At 36.9% G+C, this 21,835-nt stretch overlaps 1 protein-coding gene across 1 annotated transcript in view; it reads right to left on the bottom strand.

Annotated features, from left to right (window-relative positions):
• Positions 1-14,611, bottom strand: part of LOC128200120 (Kv channel-interacting protein 1-like) — a 129,781-nt gene extending 115,170 nt beyond the window's left edge. Inside the window, exons 1-3 of the mRNA XM_052892412.1 lie at positions 14,564-14,611; positions 8,383-8,460; positions 2,876-2,951 (exon numbers count right to left, since the gene is read on the bottom strand). Coding sequence (XP_052748372.1) covers positions 2,876-2,951; positions 8,383-8,460; positions 14,564-14,596 — 187 coding nt within the window. The 5' untranslated portion in view covers positions 14,597-14,611. The remainder of the gene's footprint in view (positions 1-2,875; positions 2,952-8,382; positions 8,461-14,563) is intronic.
• Between the last annotated feature and the right edge of the window lie 7,224 nt (positions 14,612-21,835).

The raw sequence follows: 21,835 nt of genomic DNA, 5'->3' as shown, positions 1-21,835 counted from the left end.
CTCTGTCACCATCCTGAAATCATCGTGGTGAATTCCATCATCACGACCGGCTGACTGACCTGCCTTTTCATTCTCACCTATCATCTTCCACTGGTGCCTCGTCGGTGTATACCGATAGCGTGGATTTCACCCTTAAAAAAACCCATGATATAGGGGGGAAAGGGATTGTTAGCAATGGAGTTTGACAGCCCCATTGCTAGCAATATGCACTATTAGGTCGACCTCCGCGTGGTTCCCCCTGGAAACCATCGTGAACAATTCTTGTTGAATTCGTCACGATGGGCTAACTGACCTGCTTCATCCTCACCTATCATCCTTCACTGGTGCCCCGCCGGTGTATACCGATAGTGCGGGTGGGACTACTATTCCATGGATGATATCCATTAAAAAAAACCCCATGATATAAGAAAAACTTCGCAAAAACATGACAAAGAGTATATGATATGCCTTTTTTAAGGAGCCAGATGCCTGGCAAATATTTCTATAAATATGTTAATATATAACTTCCTTTTGGTTTCATTTCAACCCACTTCAAAAAGAAGTTTCCAATTCGTTTGTAGCTTTTCATGTTTGTGACCCCATAACTCCGTCAGTTTTGACCCTATTTGGAAAAATCTTTTTTCTATCTGAATGGACCTACTCATATGGTACATACAGGCTTTATATTATTCTCAATTTCGTGTATAATATATGTAGTATATGTCATATATGTGTAAGTATATTTGTTATTCATATATATTTATTCGTTTATATATGTAATTTTAGTATGTATGTATATCAATAATTACTAGTACCGCATTCGAGTATTCTGACACTTCCCTATGGTTGACTGGGAGAGAATGCTTTTAGTATTAAGTCCGCCATGTACACATATATGTACTAATGAATAAATAAAATAAAATAAATACTCACAGATTGGTCGTATAGGAATTTTATCAAAATACATTCAGAGGTTCAGTTTTTAAATCTAAATAAATAAATAAATATTATTATTTAACCGGTTTTGTTTGGTTTTGTTTTGTTAAGTCTTTTTTTTTGTGAAACTCAATCTTTAATTACGTGATTAGGGAGCATTTATTTGTAAAAAGATACCCCTTTTAAATATAATATATAATCTATGTAATTTACTTATGTTACTCGCCAATAATGGAATCTATAGGCGAAAGAATTTTTAAAATTGTTTTAAATATTTTTGAGTATATTCGTTGTAAACAAAAAATTTTTTTTTTTATAAAATTTATTTATAAGTTTAGATTTTTAGTAAAATAATAATATATAATATGCACCTATTAATAATTATTATAAACTATATTTCCATCGCTGCTTTCAGAAAATCGAGAAAAATCCATAAGAAATTAAATAAAACACGTAACAGCGACATCTGCTTTGTAATAATAAAATGTTCAGTACTGTATTTTGCCTAAGTCAAGTAGCAGGTCATCAGTTGGTATAGAGCCAATAGATGTCGCTGCTAAAAATTTACAGTAGCGGGCCTAGATGGCGCTATACGCTTTATTACGTTATTGCAGTAAAACTAGATTATAAATAAATATTTGATTAGGTACAGTAATCTTGTACTTTCATGGACAGAATTTCTAATGCGATATAAACCAAGTGTGATAATCACAACTGTGGTAATGAATCTAGAAACTAGTTCAGCAATTTTGCAATAGTTCTATATAATACAGGCATTTAATACGTATATATAAATTTCCGGCTAACTCTCCAATTAATTATCATATATTGACCTTTTAATATATATATAATGATCTTTATTTATTTATTTATATAAAATACGATAAGCAAATACTTGCTGGTTGGAGAGAAAGGGATTGTTAGTAATGGAGACTGAGACTCCCATTGCTAGCAATATACCCAACCAGGTCGATCTCCTCGCGGTTCCCCCTAGAAACTATCATGGTTAATTCCTGATGAATTCATCATGATGGGCTAACTGGCCTGTTTTCATTCTCATCTATCACCCTTCACTGGTGCTCCGCCAGCGTATCCCGTTAGCGCAGGCGGGGTTACCATACCATTTTCACCCATAAAAAAAAATACTTGCTGGTAACGTAATTTTGTACAGATGAAAGAAATTTTAAAATTGATTAAACATTTTTTTTGTATTTATTCAATCCAATACAAACAATCAAATCTTTCCTCTTTATAATTTTAGTTTAGATAAATCTTATGCATAACTATGATTGGCTGAATTTTTGCGAATTGCCCTTTATCACTATATATATATATATATATATATATATATATATATATATATATATATATATATATATATATATATATATATATATATATATATATATATATATATATATATATATATATATATATATATATATATATATACTCGGGTGTATGTATTACTGCGGATTTTCTTGTTTTAACTATCAATAAATAATTTATGACTTTATTTAACAAAAAAAAATTCTTTTAGTTTAAACTTTTATTTTTATACAACTTAGAATGGCGAACAAGCTGACGGCCCACCTGATGAAAAGTGGTAACCGTCGCCTATACACATGAGCGGTACCATGGACATAACAGAGTATACTGTTTCGCCCATGATACCCCCCATGCGTTGCCATTCCTGAGGACTCAGGTGTTATTCCTCCGTACCCTGTAAATTCACGCCATATCCCACCCTTCGAACCGAAACATAGCCATGCAAACACAACTACTTCACGGTAGAAACACGAATGGGACAGTATGTATGTATATAATTTAAAAATTATAGTAAAAATTGTGTATCTTGTTTAACTTCAAATCTGTTGTATACAGTACCTAGTTACATACTTTGAAAATCCACGCGAGCGAGATTGCGGGCATTATTTAGTAAATAAATTGACAAACTGACCTGGTTGAGGGTTGAGCCGCTTCTTCACGTATGCCATGAGCCGCTCACGGATCCCACGATTTTTAGCTTCCGCATTCTGTTAAACAGAAAAAAAATATTATAAACTCTATAGTAATATTATAAAGCAGTGTAGAACGACCCCCACACGGGGAAGGGATTGTTGGTAATGCGGACTACCAGTCCCATTGCTAGCAATATACCCTCACAGGTCGACCACCACGTGGTCCCCCCTGGAAGCCTCTGTTGTAAGTGATTATAGGCAGTGATAGTCACTTACCATCAGGTGAGCCACATACTTCCTTTGTTATAGAAAAAAGATAATAATAAATGGATTAAAAACCCATCGTGCTGAATTCTGTTTCATTACGACAGGCTAACTGGCCTGCTTTCATCCTCACCTATCATCCGTCACTTGTGCCTCGCCAGCATATACCGTTAGCGTAGGCGGGGTTACCATTCCATTATCATCCATTAAAAAAAAAAAAAACTAACACTGCCTAATGGATAATTCGGCAATGCTTAACCGGACACATTGCTAGCAACTGGGCAACTACTCCGCATTGCCAACAATCCCTTTTACACGTATCGTGTTGCACGTATTAATAATTAAATTACATTCTAAGTTACGCGCACCGTGGCGCCATCTACATTAATATTCGAACACTTGAGACAGCGTACGCTGCTCTAATAAAGTTCTCTGCTAATTATAAGCATAAGCTAATTAAGACAAATAAGTCGTATCGTACATAACAAACGAGAATTTTATTTATTCAAAAACAATATAATAGTGCGCCACCTACCCTTTGTCTTTTTCTCAATGTCCTCTACCCAAAGGTAGTCTGGAAGAGATTGCTTAGCGACAAGGCCGCCTTTTGTATCACTTCTCATTAATATTTACCGTATTTGTTATTTCTCTTTTTACTTGGTGCAATAAAGTGTAAATAAATAAAATATATATATTTTTATTCAAAACAATAAATAGATAGATTTTAGTTGCATTAGTTACAGCACACAAATTATAACATATATACAATATACCAGAGGTAATATCAGAGGTATTACGCGCCCTGAAGAAACCTCTTTACCCACTTATTGAAGAACCCTACGCTGATACGCTACGATATAAATACTTCGCTAATAATTTCAATACTTTAAAATTGTTATATTTTTTATGTCACGATGGTGGCAAACAAGCGTACAGCCCGTCTGATGGTAAACGGTCACTGTAGCCTATGGACGCTTGCAACACTAGGGGTGTCAAGTGCGCGTTGCCCACCCTGAACAAACCTTATATACCCTTTTTGAAGAACCCCATACTGTAAACCTCGGCAGGGAGCTCGCTCCACAGCCTGAGCGTCCGTGAAAGAAATTTCCTCTGGAACCGCACTGCACGTGACTATTTAGGAATGTGTGAAGGATAAGCAAGCTGAAGTGGTGATGTGCTGGTCACAAGCTCGAAGAGCCGACAACCGATGGGGAAGGAAGTCTCTAGAGTGGCGACATCGACCCACTAAATGGAGTGATGACTTTAAATGCATTGCAGGGAGTCAATGGATGCAGGTGGCTCAGGACCGTTCCTTATGGCAGTCTATGGTGGAGTCCTATGTCCAGCAGTGGACGGATAGTGGCTGAAATGATGGTGATGGTGATAAAGATTGTGTTCCACGAAAATAAACGACAAAATGAGTTATTTTAATTCCAAAACCAAACTATGGAATTGATTTTATTAAAATTTCTTTAAAACTAATCTGTAAGTATGTCCTTTTAGATAGACAAAGAATTTTCCAAATCGATTCACAACTGACTGAGTTATGGAGGTGACAAACATAACTTTTTGAAGTTGGTTTAACCATTCATTGCGTAATGGTGGAAATTTCCATCATAACATTGAATGTCCAAAAATTATATAAAAGAACATGGTGGGTTTTATTGGAGACAAATCTAGGTGTGGCAGAGATAACAAAAAGGATGTAAGGACTCGCCGTCTTGTCGGGGGCTATCATACGATGTCCTGTGCGGGCGCCTTGATTCCTTCCGTCACTTTATCACCAATGTACACACACAATATTGTCTACAAACACAGCACTTCAAATTATGAAAGCGGTAACCACATTTACAGCACAACAATGTTATTAATATTTTTTTCTACGTAGTTGCTTGTTGATTGCGGACGTCACATTGACGGTTAAGATTGAAGACAGCTCTGACGTTCCTTACAAGCTTCCGGCGTCCTCATTGGTTGTTGTAACTCGGAGGTTGTTTAGTTAATAACTGGTATATTAACTCTTTGTAGGCCCTTTATACAAAAAAAAATGTTTTTTATCTAGCACTCTCGATTGTGACGTTCTTGTACAAATTTAATAAACACATTCAAGATCAAGATTCGACTTTATTTTTGTTCAGAGGTAAAGACGATGACGGTGATTGGAGAGGATAGGATCAAGGGAGATGAATTTAGCACTAGGTACCGATTATTATCATTATTTTTGAACTAGCATACATACCATTATTAATAAGAATAAATTTATAATAATATTATTTAAAAAGTATATAAAATTAAGGAAACGCGCGAACAGAACAAGTTTTACCAGAGGGAGACTTTGTACAGAAGTCGATTGCTTGGGTACCTCTGTCCAATTCGTGTTTCAACCGTGAAGCAGTTGTGTTTGCATGGCTGCGTTTCAGTTTGAAGGGTGTGATATGGCGTGAATTTACAGGGTACAGAGGAATAACACCTGAGTCCTCAGGAATGACAACGCATGGGGAATATCATGGGCGAAACAGTATACTCTGTTATGTGCATGGTACTACTCATATCTATAGGCGACGGTTACCACTTTCCATCAGATGGGCCGTCAGCTTGTTTGGCATTCTAAGTTGTATAAAAAAAAATATTTTCATCTGAAAGGAAATACAGATTGATCTCACAGGAATGTTATTTAAAACTGTTCATTAGTTAAATTTTTAGTTCAAAATAACTGCTTTAGTCATAAGTAAGATTGGTTTATTTTGTGGGACGCAATCTTTAATTAATATACCTTGTATGTAGCCGCGCGGCGCCCGGGGCGGTGAGCTAGTAACGCATATTTTCAATCATGTTATCTCCCATAGACTCCTCGACTTCTTCGCCATCTAATTACCATAGTGCACCGCCTTTTCGTTGTTTCCATCGCATCGTCAAATCGCTGTGAGCTATGATCACTCGATACCGCCCAGACGATCTGACAAAGAGGGCCTACCACTAATATTTATTTTGAAAACTAGCCGTTTCCCGCTGCGCTGCCCTTATATAATATCTTATGAGTTAAAATATAATATATTCGGTTTAAAGGATGGGATATGGTAGTAAATTTACAGGGTACAGAGGAATAACACCTGAGTCCTCAGGAATGGCAACACATGCGGAGTATCATGGGCGAAACAGTATACTCTGTTATGTGCATGGTACTGCTCATGTCTATAGGCGACGGTTACCACTTTCCATCAGGTGGGCCGTCAGCTTGTTTGCCATTCTAAGTTGTATAAAACAAAATAAAACAATGGTAACCCCGCCTGCGCTATCGGTATACACTGGCGGGACACCAGTGAGAGACGATAGGTGACGATGAAAGCAGGTCAGTTAGCTCATCGTGACGAATTCCTCTAGAATTAACCATGATGGTTTCCAGGGGGAACCGCGTGGAGGTCGACCTGACAGAGTGTATTGCTAGCAATGAGGTTGTCAGGAGTTGTCAGATTTTTTAATGGATGATAATGGAATGGTAACCCCGCCTGCGCTATCGGTATAAACTAGCGGGGCACCAGTAAGGGATGATAGGTGAGGATGAAAGCTGGTCAATTTTTAAATGGATGATAATGTAATGGTTACCCCACCCGCGCTATCGGTATACACCGGCGGGGCACCAGTGAAGAATGATAGGTGAAGATGAAACAGGTCAGTTAGCCCACCGTGACGAATTCAACAGGAATTGTTCACGATGGTCTCCAGGGGGAACCACGTGGAGGTCGACCTGATAGGGCATATTGCTAGCAATGTCGAACTCCATTGCTAACAATCCCTTTCCCCCCCGTGCTACCGGGTTAGCGCCTACTACAGTCAACATCCTATGGGACCCTTCACATTTATCACTCTCTGTTTGTACAGAGTAACTTTTAGAATTATATATATATATATATATATCTCATCACCATCACCAGCCGTTAACTGTCCACAGCTGAACATAAGCCTTGGTGGGTTTTACCGATAGTTGCCACGCTCGACAGGCAGTTTGCAAACAGTAGTTAGGCTTTAGAGATGTCTTAAGAAGTACGCTGCTGGCCATCCTTCGTCCTCCCTTAGTCGCCTTTTTTTTAATACAACTTAGAATGGCAAACAAGCTGACGGCCCACCTGATGGAAAGTGGTAACCGTCACCTATAGACATGAGCAGTACCATGGACATAACAAAGTATACTGTTTCGCCCATGATACCTCCCATGCGTTGCCATTCCTGGGGACTCAGGTGTTATTCCTCTGTACCCAGTAAATTCACGCCATATCCCACCCTTCAAACCGAAACACAGCCATGCAAACACAACTGCTTTACGGTTGAAACACGAATGAGACAGAGGTACCCAAGCAATCGGCTTTTGTACAAAGTCTCCCTCTGATGACACCCACGGGCCTATTCTATGCCGGGACCGCATGCCAAATTAATAAATACCCAAATTCAATATTCCTAACGTTATATTTTTGAAAGACGAGTCACGTTAAGGATTCTCATAAATAATACGCGAATAAATAACTCAAACATTATCCGCTGCGGCAAAAATTCGACGCGCGCTCTCTTTAAATTATGATTTGGCCGCGACACGTTCCGCGGCGAAATGAAACGCTGCCGCGTACTGAGCGTGCCGCAGACTGGGTGGTGTGCGGTAGTTCGATTATTTTTTCAACCAATTTTTTTAATCGGTGAAAATTTAATTTCATTTCATTTCATTTCATTTCGCTTCATTTCGCTTCATTTCGCTTCATTTCGCTTCATTTCGCTTCATTTCACTTCATTTCGCTTCATTTCGCTTCATTTCGCTTCATTTCGCTTCATTTCGCTTCATTTCGCTTCATTTCGCTTCATTTCACTTCATTTCATTTACTCTGATTCGATACATATAACACGATTCAAGTGTACACATAGATCTTACACAACGTGATGGCTTAACAACTAGAACATACTAAATCTTAAGATCAGACCAGAAAAATAAAGAAAGCACACTTGTTATTCTGTGAAACAAATAAGTGACAATAGCCACGTAGCAAAGTTAGTTTTTTACATCAAAATAGACAGTACAAAGTGAAATTAAATGTATCCACTTTGTAACACCAACGCCAAGTAATGTGAGGGCAGTTTAGGCAACGCAAAAGTATTATGAATATATTTTATATTTATCGTAACAACTCATAAAGATAAATGGTAGAAGAGAATGGTAATCCTGTTCGCGTAAGTATGACGATTAAAAAGAACTCCTCACCTGGTCGTGCCGCTGCGCCCTCTTGCCCCTGCTGTGCTTCTGGCCAGCCACCACGCCGTACATACTGGCCAGCTCCACCTACACACCCACACACACTGAAAACTACACTTACACTGTCTCTTTAACAGTTCTAACGCTCACTTTACGGATGGCATTATATTTGACTGGCTGTTTTAATGCTCCAACCGATATAAAGGAAAACTTATAAAACAAAGGAAGGAAGGAAAAAATAAAAGAAAAATTCCTTCTTATTTCGAGTTAATACGTAACCTGAGTGGGAAAAGGGATTGTCAGTGATGGAGACAGAATCCCATTGCTAGCAATATACCCAACCAGGTCGACCTCCTGGCGGTTCCCCCTGGAAACTATCATAGTTAATTCATGATGAATTCATCATGATGTGGTAACTGGCCTGTTTTCATTCTCACCTATCACCCTTCACTGGTGCTCCGCCAGCGTATTCCGTTAGCGCAGGCGGGCGTACCATACCATTTTCACCCATAAAAAAAAATACATAGCCTGAATGTATTTTTAAACTGAGCAACTTTTACAGCACAGTTCGTTGACCTATTCATAATTCTATTTAAATAAACTGCAATTAAGCATTTTTAAATAATAACTTTTCATTATTTTAGCGCCCATTTGGAATGCAATTTTAGCTGTAAGCGACGGCCGAGAACTCGACTGTTCTCAAAAAGTTATAATAGAAATAATTTCTCACTATATATATATATATATATATATATATATATATATATATATATTGTTATTGTAAGTAGTTTAATAAATTATATATATTTGATATTTTTGTGCACTACAGGTTTTTGTATTTTATCCACGTAAAAATTATTAATTCCCTCTCGCGCCACCTGCACACTTCTATCTGTTCTCCTTTAACCAAAGGTTGTCTGTAAGAGATCGCCCTAGCGATAACACCGCCTCTTGTACCTTTATGTGTATATTTCAATCTGTATTTATGTTACTGTATTTCACTTGAATTATTCACTTGTCATTGTATATTTTTATTTATGGTGCAATAAAGAGGTCAATAAATAAATAAAAATAAATAAATTATTCAATAAAATTTTCTACATAGATATCTATTTCGATGATAATAATTTAAAATTGCGGTTCACTAAAAAAAACTCGACATCAATTATTTTATTCCATCGTTTTATTTTATTTTTTAAAACTATTGAATCCATTTCAATTAAATTTCCATCAGAAAATATATCTTTCCAGATAAAGAAATAATTTTCCAAATAAGTTTATAAATGACTGAATTATGAGGAAACGAACATAAAACTATATCTCTGAATTTTGAACCTCCGTTTTTTGCAGTTGATTGAATTCCTTAAGTCAATTATTGATTTGCACAAACATAAGTTACATAGATCTTCACCAAAATTGTTAAATACAGTACTAATCATTAATTCAAGAAACACAACTGTTGCTGCACACAACAAATGCACTACCAAAAGGAGACTTTGTACAAAAGTCGTTTACTTGTGTACCTCTGTCACATTCGTGTTTCAACCGTGAAGCTGTTGTATTTGCATGGCTGTGTTTCGGTTTGAAGGGTGCGATATGGCGTGATTGTGCTTAGAAGAATTGTTCAGTATGATGGCCACAGCCACTTTCTATCATCGTACGGCTCGCCATCGACAGGGAGTTTATCTTCATACCCTACAGCCTAAATAGTCTTCTTTCTTCAGGGTCGGCAACGTGCGCGTAATACCTCTGGTATTGCAGGCGTCCATAGGCTACGGTAATCGCTTACCATCAGGAAGGCCGTATGCTTGTTTGCCACCTCAGTGGTATGAAAAAAATATTTTTCACATTTTGATAAAAGTAATACATTCTTTCATCAAGTTCTGCTCAAACCTAGTGTAGGTATGACTCGTTACTCGCCTGTAGTTCGCCAGTACACGCTCTCAAGGGCGTTGAAAATATCTATAATTATCAAGCCAAGATCCAATCGACGCGACCGTATTACGTTGTCTTACCAATATAAAGATTGTGTTTCACAGAAAAAACTGACTTCATTTATGACAAAACCAAAATATTTTGATTTAAAAACTAACTATTCAGGCTGAACCTCCACATATTCCTTGGTTTTGTGGAATTAGAATCAATAGGTACTGTATTAAATTAGCTGTTAGTCTATGATCTGGTCATTATCCGTAAAAAAAATTTGCACATATGATGGGAAAGTCCTTGTCACCCCATTGTCAAACTTGTAATACCATCGATGATGTGCATCATATCCTATTAGAGTGTCGTATTAACACGAAGGAAAGAGAAGAACTCATGCGTCACTTTAACTTAAATAAATTTAATGTTGGTCTTATTCAGTCTATGTTAGCTGAACTTAAACCAGAAATGTTTGAACTTCTCTGTAAACTATCGATGCCCATTAATTCTTCTCTTTCCGCGTCTAGGGAAGGTAGATAAAGTTTTGTTTGAGAAATCAGTTCAGGGTACGATAGGACAGATATACCTGAAGAAGGTAAATGACCTTTAAAAAATTAAAAAAAAAAACTAAACTATTGAATCTATTTTGATAAAATTTCCATGGAACCAATCGGTAAGTATATCTTTTCAAATGGAAAAAGGAATTTTCCAAATCGGTTTACAATTGACGCAGTTATAATTTGGCAAACGTAAAAAAAAATATAAGCGAATTGAGAGCATACTTCTTTTTGAGATCGGTTGAAAATTGTAGCTAAACTATGTAGCTGACGTAAACGTTGTTTTACCATATTACATTATTTCGAGAACTATACATGAAAATTTATCGTACTACAATTATTATATTCGATTGCCGTCTTGTAACCCTATTGCGGCATATAAAAATCGCGATTAAAAAACAGGGGTTGATCGTAAAACGGTGAAAATTTGAAGTTGTATGTATTTTTCAATGCTAAATCATAATAAACTAATTTTTTTTTTTGTTAAAAAGATTAAATAAAATATATTTAGGAGTGGGTCACCCTTATCATTGAGGGGTATGAAAAATAGATGTTGGCCGATTCTCAGACGTAGCCGATATGCGCACAAAATTTCATAAAAATCGGTAAAGTCATTTCGGAGGAGTTTGGTAACAAACACCGCGATTCGAGAGTTGTATATATTAGATTTATTTATTATATTTATTTATTTTATTTGTGGTGTAGTTAAATTTGATAGTTCTCCTACTATTAGGTGTAACAGACGCTTCCACTGTACTTACTATATTTGAGAAATAATTAATTATTTTAAAACAACAAACAACTACTGCCAGCCGCCTGGAATGGCGTCTCGCTTGTGCCACAGACAAAACTATAACAGTACCTAAATTATAATGGTACGGTCAGCATCAAAATTCGATGTACTTTAATACTTCGTCACGTATCATTTATTTATTTATTTAACTCTTTATTGTAACATAAATAAAAATATACAATGACAAGTGAATAATTCAAGTGAAATACAGTAACATAAATACAGATTGAAATATACACATAAAGGTACAAGAGGCGGTGTTATCGCTAGGGCGATCTCTTACAGACAACATTTGATTGTTTGCCATTCTAAGTTATATAAAAAAAATATAAAAAAAAAGGAATATGCTCATTTCTTAAAGGTTATGATGTCCTATCGGTTCGGAAATACTGCTGCTGGATATTGTCTTCAAAGCGCGGTTGTGCGTGGGAGAAAGTGACTTGAAAAACGCACGGTGGAGGACCGCCACTCGTCCAGATGGTTAAAATGAAACTTTAGTTTATGGCGGGTTGTGCTGTAGCGAAAATCAGCAGCAGGTAATCCGAACAATTGCTCAAGACACTCCCCATGGTAAATTCGATAAAAAAATGTGATGGGAGATAAAGAGAAATCTGTTAGTATTCTATGGTTATTGTTGACCGTACCTGTTTGAGGCACTGTGCTGTGGCGTAGCCAAGCAATTCCGGTGTTCTTGTAAGAGTAAGGAACGTTCCAGCGACGCTTAAGAGATAGTTTTTAAAATTATAACATTTCGTGGACTGTGTGTGTTTTGGTGTAATTAAAAAATAACTAAAAGTGTTTAAGATTTTTTAATATAATAATCTGTAATGCTGAATTTTATTAATGTATTAACAATTAAAAATGCAACAACATTATAAATTTGTATTACTTTTAAACAATATTATTATTATGTAAAACAAATATATATAAAAAAAAAAAAACTTAGAATGGCAAACAAGCTGATCGCCCCCCTGATGGAAAGTGGTAACCGTCGCCTATAAACACGAGCAGTACCATGGACATAACAGAATGTACTGTTTCGCCCATGATACCCCCCATGCGTTGCCATTCCTGAGGACTCAGGTGTTATTCCTCTGTACCCAGTAAATTCACGCCATATCCCACCCTTCAAACCGAAACACAGCCATGCAAACACAACTGCTTCACGGTAGAAACATATAACCGTAAAGCTATTGTTTACGCTGTCGAGTTTAGCTTAGATACTGTTTACAATACTATAACTACAAACATATCCTATCTAGGACATAAATTTATAATCTGTGTACACAGGATAATTTAAACACCAATAAAGGCGGGAAATTATATGGTAGGATAGTTAAATACACTGTTAGGTACATATCTTACAGGTTAAATAGATAGTACTCTTTATAGTGCTTACTCTGTGGATACTATCTTGTGTCATTTTAAATCTAAGAACAAGTTCTTTATTGCAATTAAAACATAGAGTAATAACAGTTAGGGTATATTGATAGTAATGACAATGTTAGACCCAATTACTAACAATTCTTTTTCCCTTCATAAAGTTCTTTTTTTTTATGGATAAAAATGGTATGGTAACCTCGCCTGCGCTAACGGAATACGCTGGCGGAGCACCAGTGAAGGGTGATAGATGAGAATGAAAACAGGCCAGTTAGCCTATCATGATGAATTCATCAGGAATTAACTGTGATAGTTTCCAGGGAGAACCGCGAGGAGGTCGACTTGGTTGGGTATATTGTTAGCAATAGGATTCTCAATCTCCATTACTAAAAATCCCTTTCCCCCCATAAAGATGTTTCGTTGTATGTTACTAACCTTAAATGAAACATACAGGATACTTTGTATTCTAATTCAAGCGAGCAATACCGCGGGATATAGTTAGGTTATATAAATCGTTAATCCCAATTTCACTATCTTTTTAGAATTCCGTAGGAAAATAACTATAACGGAACCTCTTAATTATTGCGTATAATAGGTATGTTTTTTTACACCACTGGTGTGGCAAACAAGCATACGGCCCCCCTGATGGTATGTGGTTACCGTAGCCTATGAACGGCTGCAATACCATGAACATTACGCGTGCGTTACCGACCCTAAATAAACCTTTTTATCCCTTTTTTTTAAGAACCCCACGCTGTAGTCTCTTAGAAAACCCTTTACTAACTTATTATTGTATATTTTATACCTATTACATACATACATACATATCTGTCACGCCTGTCTCCCATTAGGGTAGGCAGAAACAATGGAACGCCAAATGCTTCGATTCAAACAAACCTCTTTCGCTTCCTCCACATTCATCAGTCTTGTCATACACGCTCGCCGGTTACCTATTACCTTCAGATATTTATTCTTTAATCTTTATTGTACACAAAAGCTTATTGAAATGTAAAAACAAACATAATAGTGCACAATGGCGAGGATATCTCCAATAGAGATTTCTTCCAGCAAACCTAATATGAGAAAACTGACAGTTCATTAGTGGTTACAGTCACACATGTGTACCGATCGACTTAAATGTCATAGTTACAAATAAATAAATAAAATGTTAAAATACCATAAAAATTAACGAATCTTAAAAAGGAGAGACAAAGAGTACTGGAATGAGTAGATATGTCTGTGACAACGTTACGGTAACCATAGCCTGTCAAAAATTAACTTAAAACCATAGAAAGTTAAACTTTGTACCTTTGCCTTTCCCGTTATGGATAAACTATTAATAGGTACAACAATTTTTTTTTTATTTTTTTTTTTTTAATTTCATCGCATCTACAACTGTCGCAAAGTCGCAACTAAGATATCCGCTCTAGAAGTTTCCGCGCTAATACGATTTGAATTTCGATTAAAAAGATATTATTTTGCTGTTTTGAATTTTTTAATTATTTAATGTACATAATACAAAAACTTATTTACGTACTTTTAGAACGCTATCATTTTGTGATCCGAGCATAAATTTTAACGCGTATTAAAAAAAAATTATCGAAAATGTATCTGTTGGTTTCCTTTGTGTATTATAAATTAAAAATAAAATTTAAAATATTTGAATTTATTAAATTCGTAGTTTTCTTTTTTTTAATTTTCAATTACCTACTTCTCTTAAGCGCAATGATTAATCTGTACAAATTAATGTTGCCACATTAAAAAATAACGGAATACCAATCAATAGATATCACTGGCTGCGGTTTCCCGCGCTCTACGCGTAAGCGCGCGCTTACACACTGACCGTTCCATTGCAGCATCCCGCAATGGATACGTGAAGTGGAAACACACGGACATATATTGTAGCTTAAATTATAAGAACGGTTCGTATTGATACCTGCTGCTTATTTTCGCCACAGTACAACCCGCCATAAACTAAAACTTCATCCCAATCATCTGGACGAGTGGCGGTCCTCCACCGTGCGTTTTTCAAGGCACTTTCTTCCACGAACAACCACTCTTTGGAATCAACTTCCAGCAGCAGTATTTCCGAACCGATACGACAACATAACCTTCAAGAAAAGAGCATATCACTTTTTAAAAGGCCGGCAGCACACCTGCAATGCCGCTGGTGTTGTGGGTGATCATGGGCGGCGGTAGTCACTTACCATCAGGTGAGCCGCATTCTCGTTTGCCCCCTGTGTTGTGAAAAAAGTATATATATTTTTTTATACAACTTAGAATGGCAAACAAGCTGATGGCCCACCTGATGGAAGGTTGCCATTCAGGAATGGAAAGGAATGGTACAGAGGAATAACACCTGAGTCCTCAGGAGGGCTCAGGTGTTATTCCTCTGTACCCTCTAAATTCACGCCATATCCCACTCTTTAAACCAAAACACAGCCATGCAAACACAACTGCTTTACGGTTGAAACACGAATGGGACAGAGGTACCCAAGCAAACGACTTTTGTACAAAAGTCACCCTCTGGTGAAAATATCATCACATTGAGTTAAATACGTCATTCGATAAAGGTTTAAAAAACGTCAATGAAAATGTTTAAATCATTCACTCCTTTCTATCGCGTAGATGTCATAAGGCGATTAAAGGAAACGGACTTTTAAAGAGTTTTTTTTTAATAGATAGAGTAATTCAAGAGGAAGGTTTATATATATAATACATGCATAATATTGTAGAGAAACACTGATAAATTTAGAGGTTTCTAATGTGATGTGATGTAACATGAACCCATGCGAAGCCGGAGCGGGTCACTAGTAACATATAATAATAATCCACGCGGGCAAAAACGTTGGAAACAGCAAAAAATTTTATATACTTATGAGCACGTTACCGCTCCAAATACCATCCCGTGTGTACACACTGTACAGTAACAAGGCACAGCACGTTAATAAAACTTATTGCGAGGCAGCAAGGTTCAATTTTGAACTGAAACTGTTTATTCTTGCAGGATATAATGAACACGGCTCCTGGGAGCGTGGTGCGATAAAAACCATTGTGCTCAAGTTACGTACATAAGCGAAGTGTGACTAGTTTTACCCGACTGCGACGCGGGAAGAGGTGTGCTGTGTTTCCACGAGACTTTAATAAGGAGTACTATGGACGACACAGTGTGTTCTTGTGTGCCCATGGAACTACTCATACTAGAGGGAGACTGTATAAAAGTCGTCCGCTTGGGTACCTCTGTCCCATTCGTGTTTCTACCGTGAAGCAGTTGTGTTTGCATGGCTGTGTTTCGGTTTGAAGGGTGGGATATGGCGTGAATTTACAGGGTACAGAGGAATAACACCTGAGTCCTCAGGAATGGCAACGCATGGGGGGTATCATGGGCGAAATAGTGTACTCTGTTATATCCATGGTACTGCTCATGTCTATAGGCGACGGTTACCACTTTCCATCCTGAGCCCCGCTGCCATTGCTAGCCAATGAGATTTATTATTTATATTCCAGCCGTTAACTGTCCAGTGCTGAAAATAAGCCTTCCGCATTACGGAAATTTTTCTAGTAGTTGCCATGCTTAGCAGGCGGATTGGCAATCGCAGTTAGGCTTTAGAGATGTTTTAAATGGGACGCTGCTGCCCATCCCTCGCGCTCCCTTAGTCGTCTCTTACGACACCCACGGGAAAGGAAGGGGTGGTCCATTCTATGGCGGGACCACACGGTGATAGCAATGGGATTGCTCATCTCCATTACTAACAATCCCTCCCCGGGGAAAGGGATTGTTAGCAATGGAGTTTGACAGCCACATTGTTAGCAATATGCCTTATTAGGTCGACCTGCACGTGGTTCCCCCTGGAAACCATCGTGAACAATTCATGTTGAATTCGTCACGACGGGCTAACTGACCTGCTTCATCCTCACCTATCATCCTTCACTGGTGCCCCACCGGTTAATACCGATAGCGCAGGTGGGGTTACCATTCCATTATCATCCATTAAAAAAAACCCTCCTTCCCCCCTCCCAATGTGGTGTACGCTTCATCCTGATACGCCATCTAGTGGTCCACTCTATTCGTTTACTTACTTCTGTAATCCACGACGGACAAAGCAGCGGGCTAAAAGCTAGTATATCAATAAACGTGTCCACCCCATCAAACCACAATTCGAAAAGTCATTCTTTGCCCTTTTTTTGTCTTTTTTGCAGTGACCTGGAGGGTCTACCATGAGTTTGTCTTACATTATATAGACAGAGAATAGATTTGATCGTTTGTTTGTTATAGATAAAGTTAAAAACTTGTATGTATGTATATGTATTTGTATATGTGTTAGTATGTATATAATCTTATATATAAAATTCTCGTGTCGCGGTGTTTGTTACCAAACTCCTCCGAAACGGCTTTACCGATTTTTATGAAATTTTGTGTGCATATTGGGCAGGTCTGAGAATCGGCCGACATCTATTTTTCATACCCCTCAATGACAAGGGTGACCGTCCCCAAAAAAAAAAAATATTTTTTGACAAATTTTTCTATTTTTATTTTATTATGATTTAGCATTGAAAAATACATACAACCTCAAATTTTCACCGTTTCATGATCAACCCCTGTTTTTCGCGCTCTTATATAGCGCAATATGGTTGCAAGATGGCAATCGAATATAATAATTGTAGTACGATAAATTTTCATGTATAGTTCTCGAAATAATGTAATATGGTAAAACAACGTTTGCCGAGTCAGCTAGTATATATATATATATATATATATATATATATATATATATATATATATATATATATATATATATGTGTGTGTGTGTGTGTGTAGTGTGTATGTATATAAATATAATAATGAATAGGGATAATATTTATATTATTACACGTATCACATCTCCCATATTTAGAACTAACGGCATGGGAGGTATCACAGGCATCATTATACTCTGTTATGTCCACGGTACTGCTCATGTCTACAGGCGACGGTTACCACTTTCCATCAGGTGGGCCGTCAGCTTGTTTGCCATTCTAAGTTGTATAAAAAAAAACATGAAATAAAATTCCGTTTTTTTTGTTCGTACCAAAATCGGTCCAGGAAATGGAGCTTCGCATTTCATTCGTCATAAATTCTACAATAACAGTCCAAAGGAACGTTATTTTAGCATTTTTTTTTTTTTTATATTTATAAATGGTATGCATCATGTTTTTTTTTCTTTTTTTTTACAACGCAGTAGGCAAACGAGCATGCGTCTCACCTGATGGTAAGTGACTACCGCCGCCCATGATCACCCACAACACCAGCGGCATTGCAGGTGTGCTGCCGGCCTTTTAAAAAGGAATATACTCTTTTCTTGAAGGTTATGTTGTCGTATCGGTTCGGAAATACTGCTGCTGGAAGTTGATTCCAACAATTTGTAATTTTAACATCGAATTTGCGTTTCGTTCGGACCCGAAAATTCGGAAAACATATCATGGTAGACCCTCTGCACACAATAAAGTCCCATTATAATTGATCTCTCTGCGGGTAATGCGGTATCATTCGAACAACAATGGCCTGCAGTGGTTAGCTAAATCGATTAACAATCAAGTGGACTCCTATATGGGTATATTTAGAGAGACCAGTTAATGGTTTTCACGATGCGACCTTAAAATGACTTAATATTGACGTCATTACACCGTCACCGTACGACCTTAGGGTTCTTCAAAGGGGGGGGGGGGGGGGGGGTAAAGAGGTTTCTTCAGAGTGGGCAACGCGCGCGTAATACCTCTGGTATTGCAGGCGTTCATAGGCTGCGGTAACCGCTTACCATCAGGTGGGCCGTATGCTTGTTTGCCACCTCAGTGGTATAAAAAAAACCTAGTATACTGAATTTATTTATCAAGGCACACAAACAGTACATATATCTTTTTTTTTGTAATGGACGATAATGGAATGGTAACCCCGCCTGCACTATCGGTATACACCGGCGGGGCACCGGTGAGGGATGATAGGTGAGGATGAAAAGGCAGGTCGGTTAGCCCATCGTGATGAATACACTTGGAATTCAGCACGATGGTTTCCAGAGGGAACCGCGGGGAGGTCGACCTGGTTGGGTACATTGCTAACAATAGGGTCCTTAGTCTCCATTACTAACAATCCCGTCCCCCCACAGTACTTGTGTCATCTTCAAATACATATACAAAAAAAATTGCCAGTAGTTGCCACGCCTGGCAACGGATTGACCACAGTTAGGCTTTGGAGATGTTTTAACAGGGCCACTGCTGCCCATCCATCCATATATATATATATATATATATATATATATATATATATATATATATATATATATATATATATATATATATATATATATATATATATGAAATAGATTTAAAAAAAATCTATATAAAATTATATCAGACATAATTACCAATAAAAGGCGAGCGTAACATTTATAATTTGACTGGCGTACTTTAACTGCTTAATTAACTCACACACAGTACATAATATCGTTTTCTCAAACATGCTTGGAAATATAAGCATTATTTTGACAATCTTCTTAGAGATAAATCAAAATTGCCGTACTGGCCAGATACACGCGGGCAGCGGCCGGCAAAAGTTGTATGAAAATCCATATCTGTCGTGTTTTGCGGCCAGATAAATTACTATGTAAACTCATATCTGTCCTGCAATTTAAAAATGGAATGACCTTTAACTTCGAAACACGGCTACCAAGGAGTTAACTACTACAAGGTTTTATTTAAATTTCGAACTGGCTTGGAAATAGAAAGCTGTTTATTGAAAAAAAAATACAAAGGAACATTATGGCGCGTGAAAAATTATTATTGTTAGTTATTCGTCATTGAACTTAAAAAGTAAAATTGTGTTTTTGATTTCCGCGCATCGTTTGAGAAAAGTACTATACAAGCCTCGGCCATAACTAGGCATTGATGGACTCACGTATGTGTGCCCCGGCTACGCCTCGGCCCACATTTGCACGTTCGTCCATCAATGCCTCAGTTGCTGGCCGCTGCAGTAATGTACTAATTAATTCGATAGTTACTTCCTTAATTATACAATACTATCATACCTACTTGTACAACAATTACTCCATTACTCTAAAGTTGTCTTGAAGAGATTGCTCTCAGCAATAAGACCGCCTCACTGTACATCTACAACTGTATCGTTACATTTATTAATTGTCTTGCTCATTACCTATATTGTATAATGCAAATAAAGTATACTTGTTCATTCATAATATAAATATGTGTCAATAAAAACTTCCCAAACTCGACACACCGGCCGCCATGTTAATTTGCCGTAACACGAGCACGGGCGCGCCCGCGGGACCCCTTGTGGAAGTTGGAAACTACCGCGCTCAAACTTACTTTATCTACTTATACCATACAGTATTATAAACTCTTTACTAACACTGTATATATTCCTTTTTAAAAGGCCGGCAGCACACCTGCAATGCCGCTGGTGTTGTGGGTGATCATGGGCGGCCGTCACTTACCATCAAGTGATCCGCATACACGTTTGCCCCCTGTGTTGTAAAAAAAAAAATAACAAAAAAAACTTATTATTTTAAATCTATAGCCGTCATTCTTTTAATGTATATAATATCGAATGTTATGCAGAGCAGTTGTTGGAGCGAATTTAATGCTGTTTAATGTAATAGCGGCCCGTCCCGGCTTCGCACGGGTGGACATTTTTACGACATTTTAAAAAGTAGTTACTATGACATAACTATAATAGTTGGACATATATTGGTATTTTCTTCAATATTGTAGAACACACTTTTGTTCTATCACCAATAGTTTCCGCAGCGCACGCGACCAAAGATATTTTATAGCATTTTTTTTACACCTCGAGTTACGTTACTAAAGTTTTAGTAAGGATCCCTAATCTTTTCTAGCAATAAATGTAGCCTATGTCACTCAGGGTGAATGTAGCTTTCTAACGGTGAAAGAATTTTTGAAATCGACAAAGTAGTTTTTGAGTTTATTCATTACAAACATACATACACACAAAAATACAAATCTTTCCTCTTTATAATATTAGTGTAGATGTAGATTTATTTTACTAATGTATTAATCTGTAATCTATTGCCTTGCTATAAATAAAGAACTATAATTTTGTTATAACTCTTCGTCTATATCAGGGGGTCTCCAAACTTTGAAGCCATAATATTTTTTTCAGTATGTTCCAAGAGCCAAAATAGTTTTAAAAATAATGGATATAGTAACAACTATAAGACATTGAATGTCGCGGGCCGGCTTTGGTCCGCGGGTCGTACTTTACAGACCCCTGATCTATACAATAAAAGCGTATATTTCCTATTTTTTTCTCTGCAAAAAAACTAACTTTAAATAAAAAAAAATGAAAATGTGTATTTGAATTTTAAACGAGGAATCGTGTATTTACTTAGGTGTAAATTTTAATTCAAAATAAGCATTTTTTAGTCTACAAAGATAAATGACTGTATTTTTTCGTTACAAAATTAAAATGGGACCAACACAGGAGACCAATAGAGGTTCTATTGATCGCAAAAAAAAATTATACAAATCGATTCGGTAATGACGACGTAATTGTCTATCGTATCAAATCTCCTTCTTTGAAAATCGTTTAAAAAATAACTTACCGCCAGTATTTGACTGATCATTTATAATACTCGACGCTCCATCTAAATATTAATGAGCTAGAGGTAATTAAAATATAAATAATTAAACATTTAAAATTTTTATTTTTTTAAACATTAGATAAAATTGAACGCAACTAATTTACATTTTTTAATAATGCAACATCAGTAGCTGTCAAAAAACTGTCAAACCAAAAGTC

Source organism: Galleria mellonella, unplaced genomic scaffold (assembly GCF_026898425.1).
Source record: "Galleria mellonella isolate WM207_F2 unplaced genomic scaffold, CSIRO_AGI_GalMel_v1 utg158, whole genome shotgun sequence".
In the NCBI taxonomy this organism is placed as follows: Eukaryota; Metazoa; Arthropoda; class Insecta; order Lepidoptera; family Pyralidae; genus Galleria; species Galleria mellonella.
This window is presented reverse-complemented; position numbering and strand designations above follow the sequence as displayed.